This window comes from Tinamus guttatus, unplaced genomic scaffold (assembly GCF_059628265.1).
Source record: "Tinamus guttatus ecotype Peru unplaced genomic scaffold, ASM5962826v1 Tinamus_guttatus_pri_ptg000215l, whole genome shotgun sequence".
NCBI classification, from domain to species: Eukaryota; Metazoa; Chordata; class Aves; order Tinamiformes; family Tinamidae; genus Tinamus; species Tinamus guttatus.
This window is the reverse complement of record NW_028288749.1, coordinates 180,740-196,761: the sequence shown is the minus strand read 5'-3', so window position 1 is coordinate 196,761 and position 16,022 is coordinate 180,740. Positions and strand designations below refer to the sequence as shown.

Below are 16,022 nucleotides of genomic sequence, written 5' to 3'. Positions count from 1 at the left end.
AATGCATTTGAATTACTAAGCATAGATGTCTGTGCAGCTTTAAAACCTGCTTTCATGAGTGTAAAATATGCTAGCCTAATCTCACAGACTGTATCAAAATGTAAGAACATACAGTTGTGTAATCATTTTATGAAAACGCAGACTATTTTCTGAATCTTTCAGCATTTGTTGAGTCAACAGAAGGACACTGATCTTGAAGAATATCGGAAGCTGCTGTCAGAGAAAGAGGCAAATAACAAGCGAATACAGCAAATGAGTGAAGAAACAGGCCGGCTTAAAGCAGAAATAGCCAGGTATAGTAGAAAAAAAGCAGTAAAAAGTTACATGCAAAACACAGTATTTAAAATTAAGATGCATATAGAAATATTTAAACTATTCCCATGTAAGTGTAAAATCTGTTTTTACTCTAGGTTGATAAAGTACACAAAATGAAATGAGAAATGTTTTAGAAACTCTCCTAGTTGAGTTTGTTTTTTTTTTAATGGAAAATGTTAGCCTAATTTGCTAAAGAAATTACTTGTGATAAATAAGTGATACTGAGATGTGTCAGGTGATAATCAATACATTTCTTTTGCATGTTCCTCAAATTTCTTGGTATTTAGAGCTAACGCTTCCTTGACTACAAGCCAGAATCTTGTTCAGAACCTGAAGGATGAAGCAACAAAAATAAGGACAGAAAAGGACACTTTGCAGAAAGAACTAGAAGTTAAAGTAGCTGACATACAAGAAAAAATGAAAACTATAACACAGGTCAAGAAAATTGGGCGCAGATATAAGACTCAGTATGAGGAGCTGAAGGCACAGCATGATAAGGTAGAAATCTCTTCTGCTTGTTCACAAATACATTCAACTGTCCATTTTCATCTAGGCTCATGTATAATACAGCTAATGATGTTCACCTTATTTGATATAAGGTTATATGGCTACATACTTGCCAAAAAGAGAAGCAGAAACACCACTTCTGCTGTTAGCTTAGGAACTGCCACAGAGCATGAGCTGCATATCAGTCAGTACTTGACAACATTTTTAACAGAACATTAGAATTTAATCTCTTCTGTTCTGCCCAAACTTTACGTGATGGGTTTGTGTGCAAAAGAGCCTTGTGACAGGGATGGCACAATCTGATACTGTACTTTCTACTGATACCACTTGATGTGTTTCAGCTGGTTGCAGAAGCATCAACTCAACCTTGTACAGAACAACAAGAAGAGCAAGTTTCTGCCCAGGAAGTACAAGAGCTGAAAGACTCTCTTGGTCAAGCTGAAGGGAAGATAAAGGCTTTGGAGGGTCAGGTTGAAACCTTACAGAAGGTAAGAGCAGAGCAGACTGTTTCAGAAAGTTGTGCTCTACTTAAATGCAATTTTAAATATATGGCCATGAACGTGACTCAGTTGTACCGCTAATTAGTCTGGAAAGGTCTGGCAGAAAATTATTTTTAATTCTGGATTTAGGATGTTACATGCTGCTGCTTATTAGAAATAAGTGAGAAAATGGATGCTCTGCACTCCACTGTTGCATTCAAAGAGAAGTTTTATTTAATCCTACATTCTTGAAGCTTGTTAGGCCATTTGAAATAGCTGATTGTGGCCAATAGCTGTGTTATGTCACTGTCTTTAGACTATAACAGAGAAGGAAACGGAAGCTAGAAATCTTCAGGAGCAGATATCACAGCTACAGTCAGAGATTGCTCGTTTTCATCAAGATCTGCAAGAGAAGACTACACAGGAAGAACAGCTCAGGCAACAGATCACTGAGAAAGAAGAGAAAACTAGGAAGACTCTGCTCGCAGCCAAGCAGAAAATTGCACAATTAGCTGGTATTATACATGATACTTTGTTTGTTCATTTTTCAGTCCTTAAGCTTTTTTCTTCTATTTCAGTTTTTTATTTTTCATATGAGAATGCATCAAGCATGAAGGTTTCTCAGATAGGATTCTTGGGAAAACGTGGCCTTTTACTTGAAACTTTTTTAAATTAGGTACTCCAGGAAATATCCTAAAACTAGTTGTACATTGGGGGAAACCCAAGTTTTGGTCAGTTTTTGGCCAATCAAAGCGAGGCACTGACGTGCAGAGACTTAGGCAGTTTTACAATGGCAAGATTGAATACTTTCCTGCTCAATTAGGTACGAAAGAACAGCTAACAAAAGAGAATGAAGAGTGGAAGCAAAAGAGCACCTCATTAGAAGAGCAGAAGACGGAGCTGGAGGTGCGGATGAGCGCGCTCAAATCGCAGTACGAGGGTCGGATCTGCCGCCTGGAGAGGGAGCTTAGAGAGCAGCAAGAGCGACACCATGAGCAGCGAGATGAGCCACCCGAATCTACAAATAAGGTACAAAATCCTCTTTGCTAGCTGTACGAAAGGACATCAAGAGCTTGTGTGTGTGTCTTACAGATGAACCAAAACAAGTCCAGTACTAGCACCGCTATCCTGCTTTTGTCTTTCTTTTGCATGACTATTTTACACAAAGTTGGTTTTAGTTAAATAACCTAAATAGCAGATGCAAATCCCTGTCACAGAACTTCTAGTTTGAAAAAAAAAAAAAAAATTAGCAATGAGCCCAGCAAACTGCATTATTTGATTTCTACTGGTTTTGGGAAGACGGAAATTGACTTGAAAAGTTAATTTAAAAATTATTTCCTGCCATGTTCAAATTTCCCCCTGTTAACTAGTGTGCAGTTGCTCCATTCACTGTGTATTGGCAGATCAACTGCTTATACTATGTTCTTTGTATCTGCATTTTTACACTTGCTTTCAGTGTAATTGGTTCCAGGTTTTACTGGTTGTAATGAATGTCTTAGCAGCTTCAGAAAATAGCTGAGAAAGCCCTTAAATGTTTTAAATACCTGGTATGAACAGCATGTTTTGTGGAAGATTTTACGTGGTCAGCTGCCAGAGCTACTGTATCCTGACAAAACTGAAATAGCAACAGTTGTAAATGAAGAGATGAATCTGCTAAAGTATTTTTTTTTTCTCCCAAATTTCTTGCTTATATTCATTCCATAGAATTACATGATGTTTCATAGAACTATGATGCTTTTTATGGGATATGTTTCTTACATACTCGTTACTTTTTAGGTTCCAGAACAACAGAGGCAAATCTCACTCAAACCTACTCCAGCTTCAGGTGAAAGAGGAATGTGAGTTAAAGAGTTTGGAGTTTTTGAAGAGTGTCTTAGACTGTGGGCGGGAGGAAGTTGTCTTACTCCTAGATGATGTTCTTGCAGTTAACTACTGGCCTTTTCATAGATTTTTCTTAAGCAACTTTGAAGATTGGGATAATATCGGCATATTAACCACCAGAAACAGATTATCTGGGAATTTTTAAATGTTTTCAGACACTTTGTTAGACACTTTCCATTGTTACTTTCAACATTTTGGAGGAGGGAGGAAAATAACCTGTCCCTCCTTCCCAAAATGGGCTAAATAAGTGGTAAAGCCGATTACTAATAAGTAAATGACAATCAAATTGTAATAAAATACCAACCAACCAAGCTATAAGATGATGAGTATATATTATGACATTTAGAGAAGCAACTTTTCTGAAATTTCATGGCAGCATCCCTTTAAAGCAAGGCTCTGATCTTAAAACGTTTCATTTAAAATGTGCTAGGCTGATCCTAATCTCAAACAAGAGATCATGTAACTCCATATTGAATTAAACAGTTAACCTTAAAACGATATATAATTGTATTCGTTAATATTGCTGCTTGTAATTAAGAGGCAGCACTCCATTAAGTGGAATGAGTTACACTATGCTCCTTTTGTGATAGTCAGTAGATCTACTTACAGATTTCTGGTTAATTATATTTTAATAAACCCATCAAAACTCTAATGTTACTAATGTTAGTGCCATTGATGGCAAAAATGGGTTAATTTTTTAAGATATGCAAATCCTGGAAGACAGCTGTTTGTTGTCCTCTTGAGAGGTTTTTAAATATTAAACCTTTAAAAATAAACCTTCAAAAATAAATATTTGAGGCTGTGGTAAGACAGTGTAATTTGATATTTAGCAAGTTTACTTTCTGTACTAGGATAATGAAACAAGTATCCTGTTTTCAGTGCTAGCACTTCAGATCCTCCAACAGCAAATATTAAACCAACTCCTGTGGTGTCGACTCCAAGTAAAGTGACTGCAGCTGCGATGGCTGGGAACAAGTCTACTCCGAGGGCCAGTATCCGTCCTATGGTTACTCCTGCTACAGTTACAAACCCTACCACTACTCCAACAGCCACAGTTATGCCAACGACACAGGTGGAGACCCAGGAAGGTGAGCATTCTAGCATGCATCTAAATAGATCCACTGTAACCATAATTACTACCTTCCTCTTGAGATCTCACTAATTGGTAGTTAAGAACCATTTCGGGTACTTCTATTGTCCCTGAACTCTGCGTATTGCACTTTTAAGAACTGCTTTTGCCACAAAGTTCCTTATTTTTTACCTGAAGACAAGGTTAAGCCAAAGGGGATGTGTTAAGTGAATCTCAGAAGCACTGAATATGCCTGAATTTGCGTTCTGAAATGGAGAATGTGAACCGTACTAGATTGTATGAAGGCAGTTGAATGTTTCACCGTTTGCCTTTCAGCTATGCAGTCAGAGGGGCCTGTGGAGCACGTTCCGGTCTTCGGGAGCACGAGCGGGTCTGTGCGTTCCACCAGCCCGAATGTTCAGACGTCCCTCTCGCAGCCCATCCTCACTGTTCAGCAGCAGACTCAGGCAACTGCTTTTGTGCAGCCCACTCAGCAAAGTCACGCTCAGATTGAGCCTGCTAGCCAGGAGCCTTCACCTGCCATTGTAGAAGTGGTGCAGAGCTCTCAAATAGAGAGGCCCTCCACTTCCACATCAGTCTTTGGCACAGGTTGGTTTTATTTTATAGGCCTGCTTTTCTGAGTAGTTGCTTTTCAGCAGCTCCCTTTATGCCCTTTTCAAATTAGGCCTAACTGCCCATTAGAAAAGGAATTGGCTTATCAGAAGCAAGATGTGGGGAAATGTACTTGTTTATTTTGATTATTTGGTAAGTCTTGATATGAAATCTTACGGTCTTGGACCTGAGGGACAGATTTTGTAATGTCTCCAGGAAAGAGCACAAGGGTTTTTTTTGTCACCATTGAATGCAGAAAAGGGGCAGTTCTACCAGGGTAAAATTACAAAGTAGAAAATGAAAAGGTTTGAAATTTTGTAGTTCTTCTGAAAATAACTGAGAGGCTCTTTTAAGTTTCAGCTACCCCAAGTTCTTCACTGTCTAAACGTCCCCGAGAGGAAGAGGAGGATAACACTGTAGAAAACTCGGACCAAATTTCAGAGGAAACGGTGGATGTACCTCTTCCAAAGAAATTCAGGAATATACAGAGAGTTGGGCCTGAGGTTTGTAAGAGTATAAAATATTATTACTTAAGTTGTCTCTTTGGAAGATTTTAACTGGAAAAAAAGAGCGTGCTATTTGAGAGCAGATGACCTTTATTTTTATCATGATTGTTTTAATGTACCTGGGAGAAAGCAAGTAAGTTTGGTTATCAGAAAGGTAGAAATGATACCAGTTGTGCTGAGCAGTGCAAATCTTAGAGAGCTATAGAGTGGATGGTGAGAGGGGGCCGTATCCTGGCCTTGTGGAGGAAAAAGTGAAAATATTTTGGGGGTGGTCTGGAAGGTCCTACCTACAGTGTTTCGGGAGTAAAATACAGTGTGCTTGAAGACATGCCAAGAAAGCAAATACATGATGTTTCATGGAAAAGTTCATAGGAGATGCATGTGAAATGTTGGTGTGAGGAACTTGTTGGGGTTTCCCTGGAAAAAAAGAGTGAACTCAACACTTCAGAGCATAGAGTTCATGGTAAAAATATTAAGGAAATCAAAAGATTTGCCCTTAACTGTGGAAGGGAGAGTAAAGTCATCTAAGAAAGGAAGGGGACAAGATTACAAGATGATTTCACTTAGTGAGAAAATAGAGATAAAATGGGAAACTTCGAGTTTGTATTTGTCCTGAAGACATGTAGAGACATTGAGGAGGGTAGTTCCCGTGGCCTGGAAATGTGGAAAGTGTATTTCTCAAGGACAGAGAAATCTGAGGTATATTTGCAGTGGGTTAAATAAAAGCAGAGCTAAGAAATAGGAGTAAAGAGAGAGTAGAATGATATCTGTAACTTTAGGGATAAAAGAGGACTTCTTTAAAAAAAAAATCAAATTTTAGGACCACTAATATGTTTTAAATAAGGAAAGCATACTCTTTCAGGAGGAAGTGGCAGCAGAAGAGAGCACTGATGGTGAAGTAGAAGCTCAGGCCTACAACCAGGATTCACAAGACTCCATTGGAGAAGTAAGCGCGTTTAAAAGGAAACAAATCTTAATTGCAGTCAAAATAACCCTCTTTTTTTTCCCAAAACCTTTAAAATTTTTTGGAAATGAAATTTCAAATCTAAATTTGCAGGTTTTCAGTGGAAAGCAATTATAACTTTGTCTTTACAGGGGGTTACTCAGGGAGAGTATGCTCCCATGGAGGATAGTGAAGAAACTTCTCAGTCCATACCAATAGATCTTGGACCTCTTCAGTCAGATCAGCAGAACACGTGTTCGTCTCAGGATGGTCAGTCCAAGAGAGATGATGTCATCGTAATTGATAGTGATGATGAAGATGATGATGATGAAGAAAATGAAGGCGAGCAAGAAGTATGTATATCAGGAGTTATATCATAATATATAACCTTTTTATATCTTTGATCAGATGTACAGCTTACCTTGCAGGACTAGCACTCTTCAAAATTATCTCTTTGACTGTATAAATACTGTCTATACTTATGTTGCCTGAACTTCTAGTGTTTTAAAAATGCTTGCTAGTTCAGTTAGATTGTGACCAATCATAAAATTTCACAACTCCTCTAATCCATTTATGAATAATCAACATGTACATTTAGGGGAAAAAAAAAAAACCTTTAAGGAAGATATTTGAATTAACCAAAAATATTATTCAGCCTATTTTATAGTGTCATTAAATATCTTAAATTTTGCACCTATCAGCAACTCGCCTGTCTCATTACAACGGTCCTATGTTCTCACCAGCTTTGCTTTACACTTAGCAGTGAAGAAAGCATTTTTAGTTCATTGCTGTGTAACCTTTGCATTGCCAATGTCTTGTCAGTATGTTCAGATGACAGGCACAACCTGAACCTTTTCCCTAGGACTGGGTTGGTACCATTAGGAATCTAAAAATACCTATGGCCACTCAATAATAAACAGTGGATGTCTTCAGAAAGAGGTCTGCAGACAAGGGTGATCTTCGTACCATAGTGAAGTGATTTTGCTGCCCTTTGAGGACTTCCTAAGGCCATGCTATACTTTATAGGATTATGAGGATGAAGAAGAGGAAGATGAGGATGATGATGAAGACACAGGGATGGGAGACGAAGGTGATGACAGTAATGAAGGAACTGGTAGTGCTGATGGTAATGATGGATATGAAGCAGATGATGCTGAGGTGAGATTTGTACTTTTTTATAGCTTGTTAAATTTCTTGGAAAAAAATGGGATTGTAACACTTCTGTAAATATTTCCACACTTGACAATTTTAATACAAGCTCATCCCAGAAAGTTGGGGATGCTGGTACATAACTGGGTTTTGTGCTGTGACTGGTATTTTTTACAAGAACAATCACCTCTGAATGTGTAAACATGAAGTATAGGAGCCAGTACAAAATGCAGAAGTTAGAAACTGCCACACTAGCTTTCTACAAAAGCTGGATATTTAGTTAAAACCTGCCTGTTAAGTGATGGCTTCATTGTTCATTGTATGTATGTATACAGACACAAAATTCTTAAATTCATGCAGCTGTCTAAAAGGACATAACTTGCTTAACTTTCTTAAGATATTTATACAAATATCTTAAAATTACATATATTTGATTACTTTTGCATATTTGTTTACTACTTACATGTTTTCATTGCAGTCCAAGAAGTGTTTTGATGCTGAATCACAGTATGTTTATGTGGTTTCTAGGGTGCAGATGGTACAGATCCTGGAACAGAAACTGAGGAGAGCATGGGAGGAGGTGAAAGCAACCAGAGGGCAGCAGATTCTCAAAACAGCGGTATGGTTAATCCATGTCTCTTCAAAGCCTGTATCTGCACAGGGGAAAATGAATAAGTTGTTTTGCATCTATTAAAAATCACATTTAGTGACCATTGGAAATTTATAATGACCTTTTTAACTTGACCATAAATTTTTTGAGAATCACCCAAGGAAATTCAACAGAACATATTCTGCATTCATTTGAAAACCCTGAAATCTGTGGCTGCTCTGAAAGTTGTTGTTGATGGTTCAGTACTTTCAATACACTCTGTGAATCAGTGCTTGAATAATCAATAGCCTGTTTTGGTGCTGGTGTTGTCCTGGCTGGCACAAACTCTCTTTCAGAGGATATTAAGTGACAGTACTGAGCTGTCCCCACTTTTGCAAGGATAAAAATGTTTGTGTGAACATGGTATCAAAATTCAAGGATTTTTCCCTTCACATTTTCAACTCATGTAACATTTTGGATGGCATAAGCTTTTTGTTCTATCTTTGCTTCTGTTTCAGGTGAAGGGAGTACAAGTGCTGCAGAGTCCACTTTTCCTCACGAAAGCTCAAGAGAACAGCAGCCATCATCTGCCTCGGAGCGGCAGCCCCCTCGACCTCCCCAGTCACCACGCAGGCCACCGCATCCGTTGCCACCACGATTAACTATTCATGCTCCTCCCCAAGAACTGGGTCCCCCTGTACAGGTATAAAACATCTCTGGCACTTCAGGAGGCTTAAAAAAACCCACAAAGTACTGCATGGTTTTTTCTAAATCGGGAAGATTCTAGTTTAAGGACCCTGCATCTTATAGAAAAATAATCACTTCTATTTATTATCCTAAAAAAATAGAAGCTTAGCAAACTGAGTTACCACGCCTCATTGTTCATATTGTAGTTGTATGAGTGAAAGGAATATTAAAAGCAGTATAGCTTTCATGATCCTTTTATGTGTTATGAAATACACCCAGGAGTTTGGATGTATGTGACATTATGTATGTGTACATGAAATAAATTCAGTCGTCTTTGCCCACAGTTAGACTATTTAAGTAAACTGCTTCAAAAAGAATTTTGATATATTAGTCATTTTAAATAAATAAATTTGGAATCTCTGTTAATGTCTATGTGTTCTCTCTCTCTCTGTTGTTTTTTTTTTTTTTTTTTTTTTTTGAACTGTAAAGAGAATCCAGATGACTCGAAGACAGTCAGTGGGACGTGGACTTCAGCTGACTCCTGGTATAGGTGGGATGGTGAGTATATAAATGCCTGCTAGCAAGAACTTGCATTGAGGGAGCATTTTATGGCTTTTGAGGGGCTTTTATTTGTTTGTTTGGGAAACTTTGTTTTTCAAATAAGACTAGCAAATATCTTTAGGGGTATGAGTGAATATATAAAGTGGATATGTTTCTATCTGATCCTAAGGTAGCGTGGATAGTTCAGTTAGGCTTTCTGTCCATCTCCTTCAGTTAATTTTGAATTATTCATCCAGTTTCAACCAAATTTGGCAGAAACAAATTGATGGATGGCCAAACAAGGGGAGAGAGTTGGAGTTCTGTCCAACATCAGGGGTATCTCATCTTCCTGAAACTACACAAGTGTTTTTTGTTTGTTTGTTTGTTTGTTTTTGTTTTGTTTTGTTTTAATATGTCTCTATTTATATTTTGGTAGAGGGTTTCTAAAAAGACAACCAACCTTTAAGCCAGCATGATACGAACCTGAAATACATCGTAGCCTCTCATCTCAGTCTTTCTTTTTCCAGCAGCAGCACTTCTTTGATGATGAGGACAGAACAGTTCCCAGCACACCAACTCTTGTAGTACCACATCGTACAGATGGATTTGCAGAAGCTATTCAGTAAGTAATGATCAAAATTTGGCATTTTTGACTTTTCAGTGGAGTGAAAGTCAATTCAAGTGAAATGAATTTTTGATTGGAGTTATGTGCTAAATAGTATTAAATTAGATGTATCACTGCATCCACATCAGTTAAAATTGTTTGAACTGTAGATCATAAAACTTATCAACAAATTAGGTGGGAAGTCATCTCCAATGTATTGTAACTTTAGAAGGATGGAATTTAACTAAGAAGACATTTAGCAAAAAGGTTATTTTACTTCCCCTCACCTTCAATATGAGTATTCTAAGAGTTTGTAACAGAAGGACAGGTTTTGCAATACTAATGTTATTCACCACTTAAAGTAGGGGAAATTCATCTTGGTTTTGGACATGTTCTGCAGTCCACTTAGAACTGAGAATTCACAGGAGAACAAATAAACAAAAAATAATTCTCATTAGAACTGTTTTACCCTCTGCTGATGCAGTCCAAATAAGCTTGAGAAACTAACTTGCATTTAGGTAGTAACTTGTTCTTTCGTTCTCTTGTTGTAAAGTTATTTTTCTGATCACCAGCAAAATTGCAGAATTATTTATGTCTTCATTTTGCTAGTTCCCCTCAGGTCGCTGGAGTTCCTAGGTTCAGATTTGGCCCCCCTGAAGATATGCCACAGACTAGTTCCAGCCACTCTGATCTTGGTCAGCTTGCATCACAAGGAGGTAAATATGTTCCAAACTCTTCTCCATGTTGTTAGAGCAACAACAAGAAAATTTTGGCAAGAGGAAGTAACACAGTTTTGAGGACTTGTTGTAGTGTGTAAACCTGCTTTTAATTAGGAGAGAGCAAGACTAATGGAAAAGGCTTTTCCCTCAGGCTACTAGATTTCCATTTGTAACATAGTTTCAAATGTAGGATACCTCTTGTGTAAATTGTAAATTGGAGAAGTGTGGGTAGCAGAAAGGATCTACAAGGCAGATGGCCTAGTGAAGAGGAGAAATTTCATTTGAGCAGAATGTATTAAATATTATTTAATATATTTTAATATATTATTAAATAAATAAAAATTAATATTTAAAATATTGAAAGAATAGCTTTTTACTTCACTTTTCATGTTGATTGTAGGTTTTTGTTTTTGTGTTTTTTTTGTTGTTGTTGTTGTTGTTGTTTTTTTTAAGAGTAAAATAATAAGGGAAAACAGGAAATGCAAATAAATCTTTGGGGTAAATGTTTACCTGCTAAGTTAAAGGACCTAGATAAAGACCAGAAAATTTGTCTTTGCTGTTGTCCTGAATCGGTTCCTTTCCCTTGCATCCTTGTCAATATGAAAAGGTTGGTTATTCTTTGTGGAAAGCTCACAGCACAATAATAGGATAAGAAAAAGACTAAAAAGTAAAATAAGTTAAAAGCTGTTAAAATATCTAAAATCTCACTAAGTACAAAGCACTGTATTTCACTGGGTGCATAGAAAGAAATTTGCTTTAGCTGGCTATTTTAATTGTCATTAAAACCTTTTCTATTGCAGGTTTAGGAATGTATGAAACCCCACTCTTCCTTGCTCATGAGGAAGAATCGGGTGGTCGTAGTGTTCCAACAACACCCTTGCAAGTAGCAGCACCAGGTGAGTGGGTGCAAAGACTGGAAGCCTTGATTTTTCCAGAATTAAAATCATTATTATACTGCTTATTGATACAGCAAGAATATTCCTGTTGCCTTTTCCTTGATGTATCCAAGATTTCTGTACGCTTTCCTTAGGAAGTACAAAGTAACTCCATGTTCATTGACTGTCTTGCCTGTACAGTGACAGTTTTTACAGAAAGCACATCAGCGGACGCCTCGGAACATGCTTCCCAGTCTGTTCCAATGGTTACTACATCTACTGGCAACCTGTCCACAACTACAGAGTCTGGAGCTGGGGATGATGGAGATGAAGTCTTTGCAGAGGCAGAATCTGAAGGGTAAGCTATGACTTGATGGGTCAGCTAAGACTTGTACTCTAAAGTCAAGATCCATCTTGAACTGAGCTGTGTATCAAGAAAATGATATTGTTGTTTACTTAAAAATCTTTAATCTCATAGTTGAGGGTGGTGAAACAGGATAAAGGAGGAGAAAGCCTATGAAAATTTCCAGGGAAGGACACTTGGTTAGATATTTTTCTGCACTAAGAAAACTTACCTAAACTTACCTACCTGTCTACTTTTTTTTTTTCTTTATAGAATTACTTCAGAAGCTGGTCTAGAAATTGATAGTCAACAGGAAGAAGAAGCTGTTCAAGCATCTGATGAGTCAGACCTTCCATCTACTAGTCAAGATCCTCCTTCTAGTTCATCTGCAGGTAATAGTTTATTGCTGAAATGGGTTATTCCTTGCTTTTTGGTTTAGTGTAGGAATTTTTGAACCAGTACCATGCACTTTTGATAGCCAAGATTTACAAAATAAGATAGCAAATCTTAGAGATTAGGGAAAGAACACATTTAGGTGCCTTAAGTCACTTTAGTTGGATATCAGAAACTGGAGTGGGCTGTAGTAAGAATAATGCTTGCAGGAGCCAAACTTACTTGATGCATTGATAATTCTTTCCACTGTAACTTTTGATGTCAAATTCAAAACAGACTTGTTCATTCAATTAAGTTGTCAGAGAACAATAAGTAAATCACTGTTCAGTTACTGGTTTACTAGTAAGCATAGATAGAAGAGAGATGCCAAACTTACCCAGTCTGAGGCTTTTATTTATTGTCAGATTTCAATGAACTATGATGCACCTGTGTAACTTTAGAGTAAATTCAGGTGTTTATCAAGTCATGTCAACCTCAAGAGTGATAGTGTACCATGTGCTAGACATCTCTCCTGTATTATTTTCTCTTTGCAGACACAAGTACTAATCAGCCTAAGACAATTCGCCGTGTCCGGCTTCAGCCACCAACATTAAGAACCAGTGTTCGTGGTCGGCAGTTCAACAGACAGAGGGGTAAGCGTTTGTCATTGCTCACATCAAGACCATTTTCTTTTAAATCAGTTTTCAATAGTTTCTTCCTTTGGTGACCATATTTATGGTACTGCTTTCAGTGTTTGTGATGCTTTGAATAATACAGCATCCATGCCCTAGCTTTAGGTATGTTACCCTAAAAAATACATAGGATTGGTGTTGCTTTGTTAGCCTGAGCAGCAGTTGATTCTTACCAGTGGAAAGAAGAGAATGATAGTAGATTTTAAGCATAACTAAAACAAAAACCCAAAACTCAGAAAATAACATTTGGACTTCGGAGCTCTTGGTTTGTGACTTTAGAGGTTAGTTTCCCATCTGGTATTTCGTAAGTGTTCCAGTCATCCAGTTATTTTATTAGGTTTCATTAGGTCATATTCTGATTTAAAACTATGTTTTTTATATATACATATATATATATATATATATAAAATATATTTTTAAAGCAGAAAAAATATGGAGTGGTTTAACTTCTGTTTTAAGAAGAATCCTCCAGTGAAATGTATTTAGCTTGGCATTATTTTAACATTTATATGTTGATGTTAGTATTGAAATGTATGGATCTAGTATTTCTTTTAAAAATATGAGGTTGTAGAGCTAGCCTAGAGCTCTTTCCTAGTCTATCACCATTTCTTTATTAACCGTAAGGAGGAGCTAGCTGCTTGCAGTTGGGATTAAAAATGCTGTATTTGTTTCTTTTGGCATATAGCCTGAGACAGAGAGGATCACAAGTCAACAACTGTCTTTCTCAGATGGCAAAACAATAATGTATCCATATCACAGGGCTAAGGGGAGGAAGAGGAAGAATGAATTTTCCTGGAAAGGAAATGTCCCCTTGCATTAGTGCTTTCTTTAAGAAGAAACAAGTAGCACATGTGCTGATATGTGTGATTCAAGGGGTGAAAAGGGCTTCTATTAATTCCTATGTGTTCTTTCCCAACACAGGTGTAACTCATGCAATGGGAGGCAGAGGAGGCCTGAACAGAGGCAATATTAGTTAAATGGTCTGTAAAGTTGTGACAACTCTGTATAAAAAGTGCCAGTTTGCCTGTGGTTGCTTTAGTGTAATGAAAACAAAGCTTAAAGCTGCATTTTATACTTAGATGTGTGCACACAATTCAATGTCTTTATTAATAAAATCAGACAAACTTAATATTAAAATGTCATCTTTTTTAAAAAATAAAAAAATCCTGTGGTATGCATCACTTAGGACAGTTGTACCAGTCCTTGGATACAGTCTTTCCAGTGAGATAAGTAACCGACGTTGCTATTTTGCTGGCCACATCCAAACTGTAGTACTGATCTGAAATGAAGAGACATGAGAATTAAATTCCAGAAGCTACATGTAGTATGAGAAGACTTCTGCGTCTTGAAGTTAAAACCTTCCTTTTCCTTTCAGTTTCAGAGAGGCTCTTAATGTGAAATTTTAGTCTCGCATTTGAAGGTAGGGTTGTTTGTTTTTGAGAGAGAAATTCCTTTGTATTTAGCAAAGATTTTTCAGTGCTGTTAATAGTCTTGCCCAAGAACAAAGAGTAGGAAAGAATGCACTTAAACTGCTAGAGCACAGTAGTAGATTGTAGAATTTAGAAACGAAACAAGCTAGAAATAAGACAATCCTAAACTGACTTATAAGAGTGGGACTTCTCAGGTCCCAGGTATGAATTAGCCTCCTTTTTCTAAGGTTAGGAATTATTTTCTAGTGGAAAAAGCATACTTTAGTATCCTGTATTTGGATATAGCTAGTATGTTGTGGGGTTGGGGTTTTGATTTTCTTTTTGTTTGTTTGTTTTTGTTTTGTTAGAAACCTAGTTCCATTGAAGCCCCTGCCAAAGTGGTCAGTGTTGTAACAGTCACAAAATCACAGACTGGTTGAGGTTAGAAGGGACCCCTAGAGATCATGTAGTCCAACCCCCTGCTCCAGCAGGGACACCCCAAGGATCTCAATCCACCATTAATATAATTCTGCATCTAAGTGTCATTTCCCCCATCCCCTAAGCCTTTTTTTTTTTCCTTTAAGCCTTAGCAGCTACAGCAAGGCATGCCAAGAAGGTGCTACTTTGTAATAGAAGCACCTCTAAATTTGCCTTTTTTAAAAAAAAAAAAAAAAAAAAAAAAAAGAAAGATTCACATTTAACATTGATCTTGCAGAATCACAAGCAGTAATTTCAGACAGCTTGGAGATACATGGGTGTCTTCCTTTACCCACCCCTTTAGGCTTTTGAGCTATAGTAACTTCCATTAGCTTTAACTTACTATTGGAGAAGGCATAATAGTCATAGCCATCTGGTTTATTGTAGTTTGGTACTGAAAGGGTTGAGTGAATTATCTTTGGGAGTCCTCTCCAGTAGGAAGTGATTTTAACTTCCTTCCGTAAGACTTCTGCAAGCAAAAGACAACTGAGTTAGGAGGTGTCACCATATGTCTGCTATGAGCTATCATTTGCTTGTATAATGTACAGCAAGAGAATTATGAGACTGAAAAAATCCAATATTATATTAAGAAATGGAACAAAATGTTGTTTTTAAGAAGCCACTGTGATTAAAACAGCTGTAAAAAAAAAAAAAAAAAAACTTAATAAACCTAACTTACCAGCTGGCTGGGGGTTGATTCTGACCGTGTGGAAAGCCTGCAGCCTCACTGCACGTTGGAAACGTCTCCTGATGACGAGAGTCGGGACATAAGCTGGGTATTTTATGGCAACCCGGGGTTTGTTTCTGCAAGCCTTGACTGGTTCTTGTTTGTATATGTATTGTTGTATTCTGCCACCTTTCAAAAAAAAAAAAAAAGTTAAAATGCTAATGTGGAAGTGAAGATGTCATCGCTGACGTGAGGAGAAGAGCACCATTTTAATGCCTCTACTGTTGTTTCAAAGCAGGTTTTCTGTACCCATTTCTTGTATGAATGTTTATATTTATGTACATTTTTTTCTTCTTAAACTGGACAACAATTCTTAGGGGATAGTACATCCTTCAGATGCATTAAGGAAAGGACTGGTCTGTGTCTGAAGGGAATGCACCCCTCAGTCTAAAGAAAGGCTGTTTTCCTCCTCCCCGGTGCCCTCCTGCCCTACCTTTCTTGATGAAGTACACGGACTCGGGGCGGTTGTGGTGCCTGGCCACGGGCAGGGCTGCGATGATCTTCCCGCCTAGCCCGGCAAAGCCTCT

General features: G+C 37.6%; 1 protein-coding gene and 1 non-coding gene across 4 annotated transcripts in view; one reads left to right on the top strand and one right to left on the bottom strand.

The window, feature by feature from the left end:
- The window catches only part of TPR (translocated promoter region, nuclear basket protein), a 33,901-nt gene extending 19,728 nt beyond the window's left edge, over positions 1-14,173 (top strand). The window contains exons 30-51 of one of the 3 annotated variants that reach the window (XM_010215168.2): positions 163-293; positions 603-813; positions 1,164-1,310; positions 1,618-1,816; positions 2,125-2,330; positions 3,078-3,139; positions 4,062-4,270; positions 4,588-4,860; positions 5,218-5,366; positions 6,232-6,315; positions 6,465-6,665; positions 7,339-7,470; positions 7,990-8,080; positions 8,569-8,753; positions 9,227-9,295; positions 9,808-9,899; positions 10,491-10,597; positions 11,401-11,496; positions 11,677-11,833; positions 12,092-12,210; positions 12,745-12,843; positions 13,804-14,173. In XM_010215168.2, coding sequence (XP_010213470.2) covers positions 163-293; positions 603-813; positions 1,164-1,310; positions 1,618-1,816; positions 2,125-2,330; positions 3,078-3,139; positions 4,062-4,270; positions 4,588-4,860; positions 5,218-5,366; positions 6,232-6,315; positions 6,465-6,665; positions 7,339-7,470; positions 7,990-8,080; positions 8,569-8,753; positions 9,227-9,295; positions 9,808-9,899; positions 10,491-10,597; positions 11,401-11,496; positions 11,677-11,833; positions 12,092-12,210; positions 12,745-12,843; positions 13,804-13,859 — 3,075 coding nt within the window. In that variant the 3' untranslated portion in view covers positions 13,860-14,173. Of the gene's footprint in view, positions 1-162; positions 294-602; positions 814-1,163; positions 1,311-1,617; positions 1,817-2,124; positions 2,331-3,077; positions 3,140-4,061; positions 4,271-4,587; positions 4,861-5,217; positions 5,367-6,231; positions 6,316-6,464; positions 6,666-7,338; positions 7,471-7,989; positions 8,081-8,568; positions 8,754-9,226; positions 9,296-9,789; positions 9,900-10,490; positions 10,598-11,400; positions 11,497-11,676; positions 11,834-12,091; positions 12,211-12,744; positions 12,844-13,803 lie in introns of all 3 variants that reach the window. The other 2 variants (XM_010215167.2, XM_088524835.1) reach the window with 2 other exon arrangements.
- On the bottom strand, positions 13,950-15,686 carry LOC104568284 (uncharacterized). The gene is made up of 3 exons (XR_015913380.1): positions 15,448-15,686; positions 15,112-15,237; positions 13,950-14,161 (listed from the first exon to the last, which is right to left on the bottom strand). It is a non-coding gene; the product is annotated as an uncharacterized LOC104568284 (transcript).
- Between the last annotated feature and the right edge of the window lie 336 nt (positions 15,687-16,022).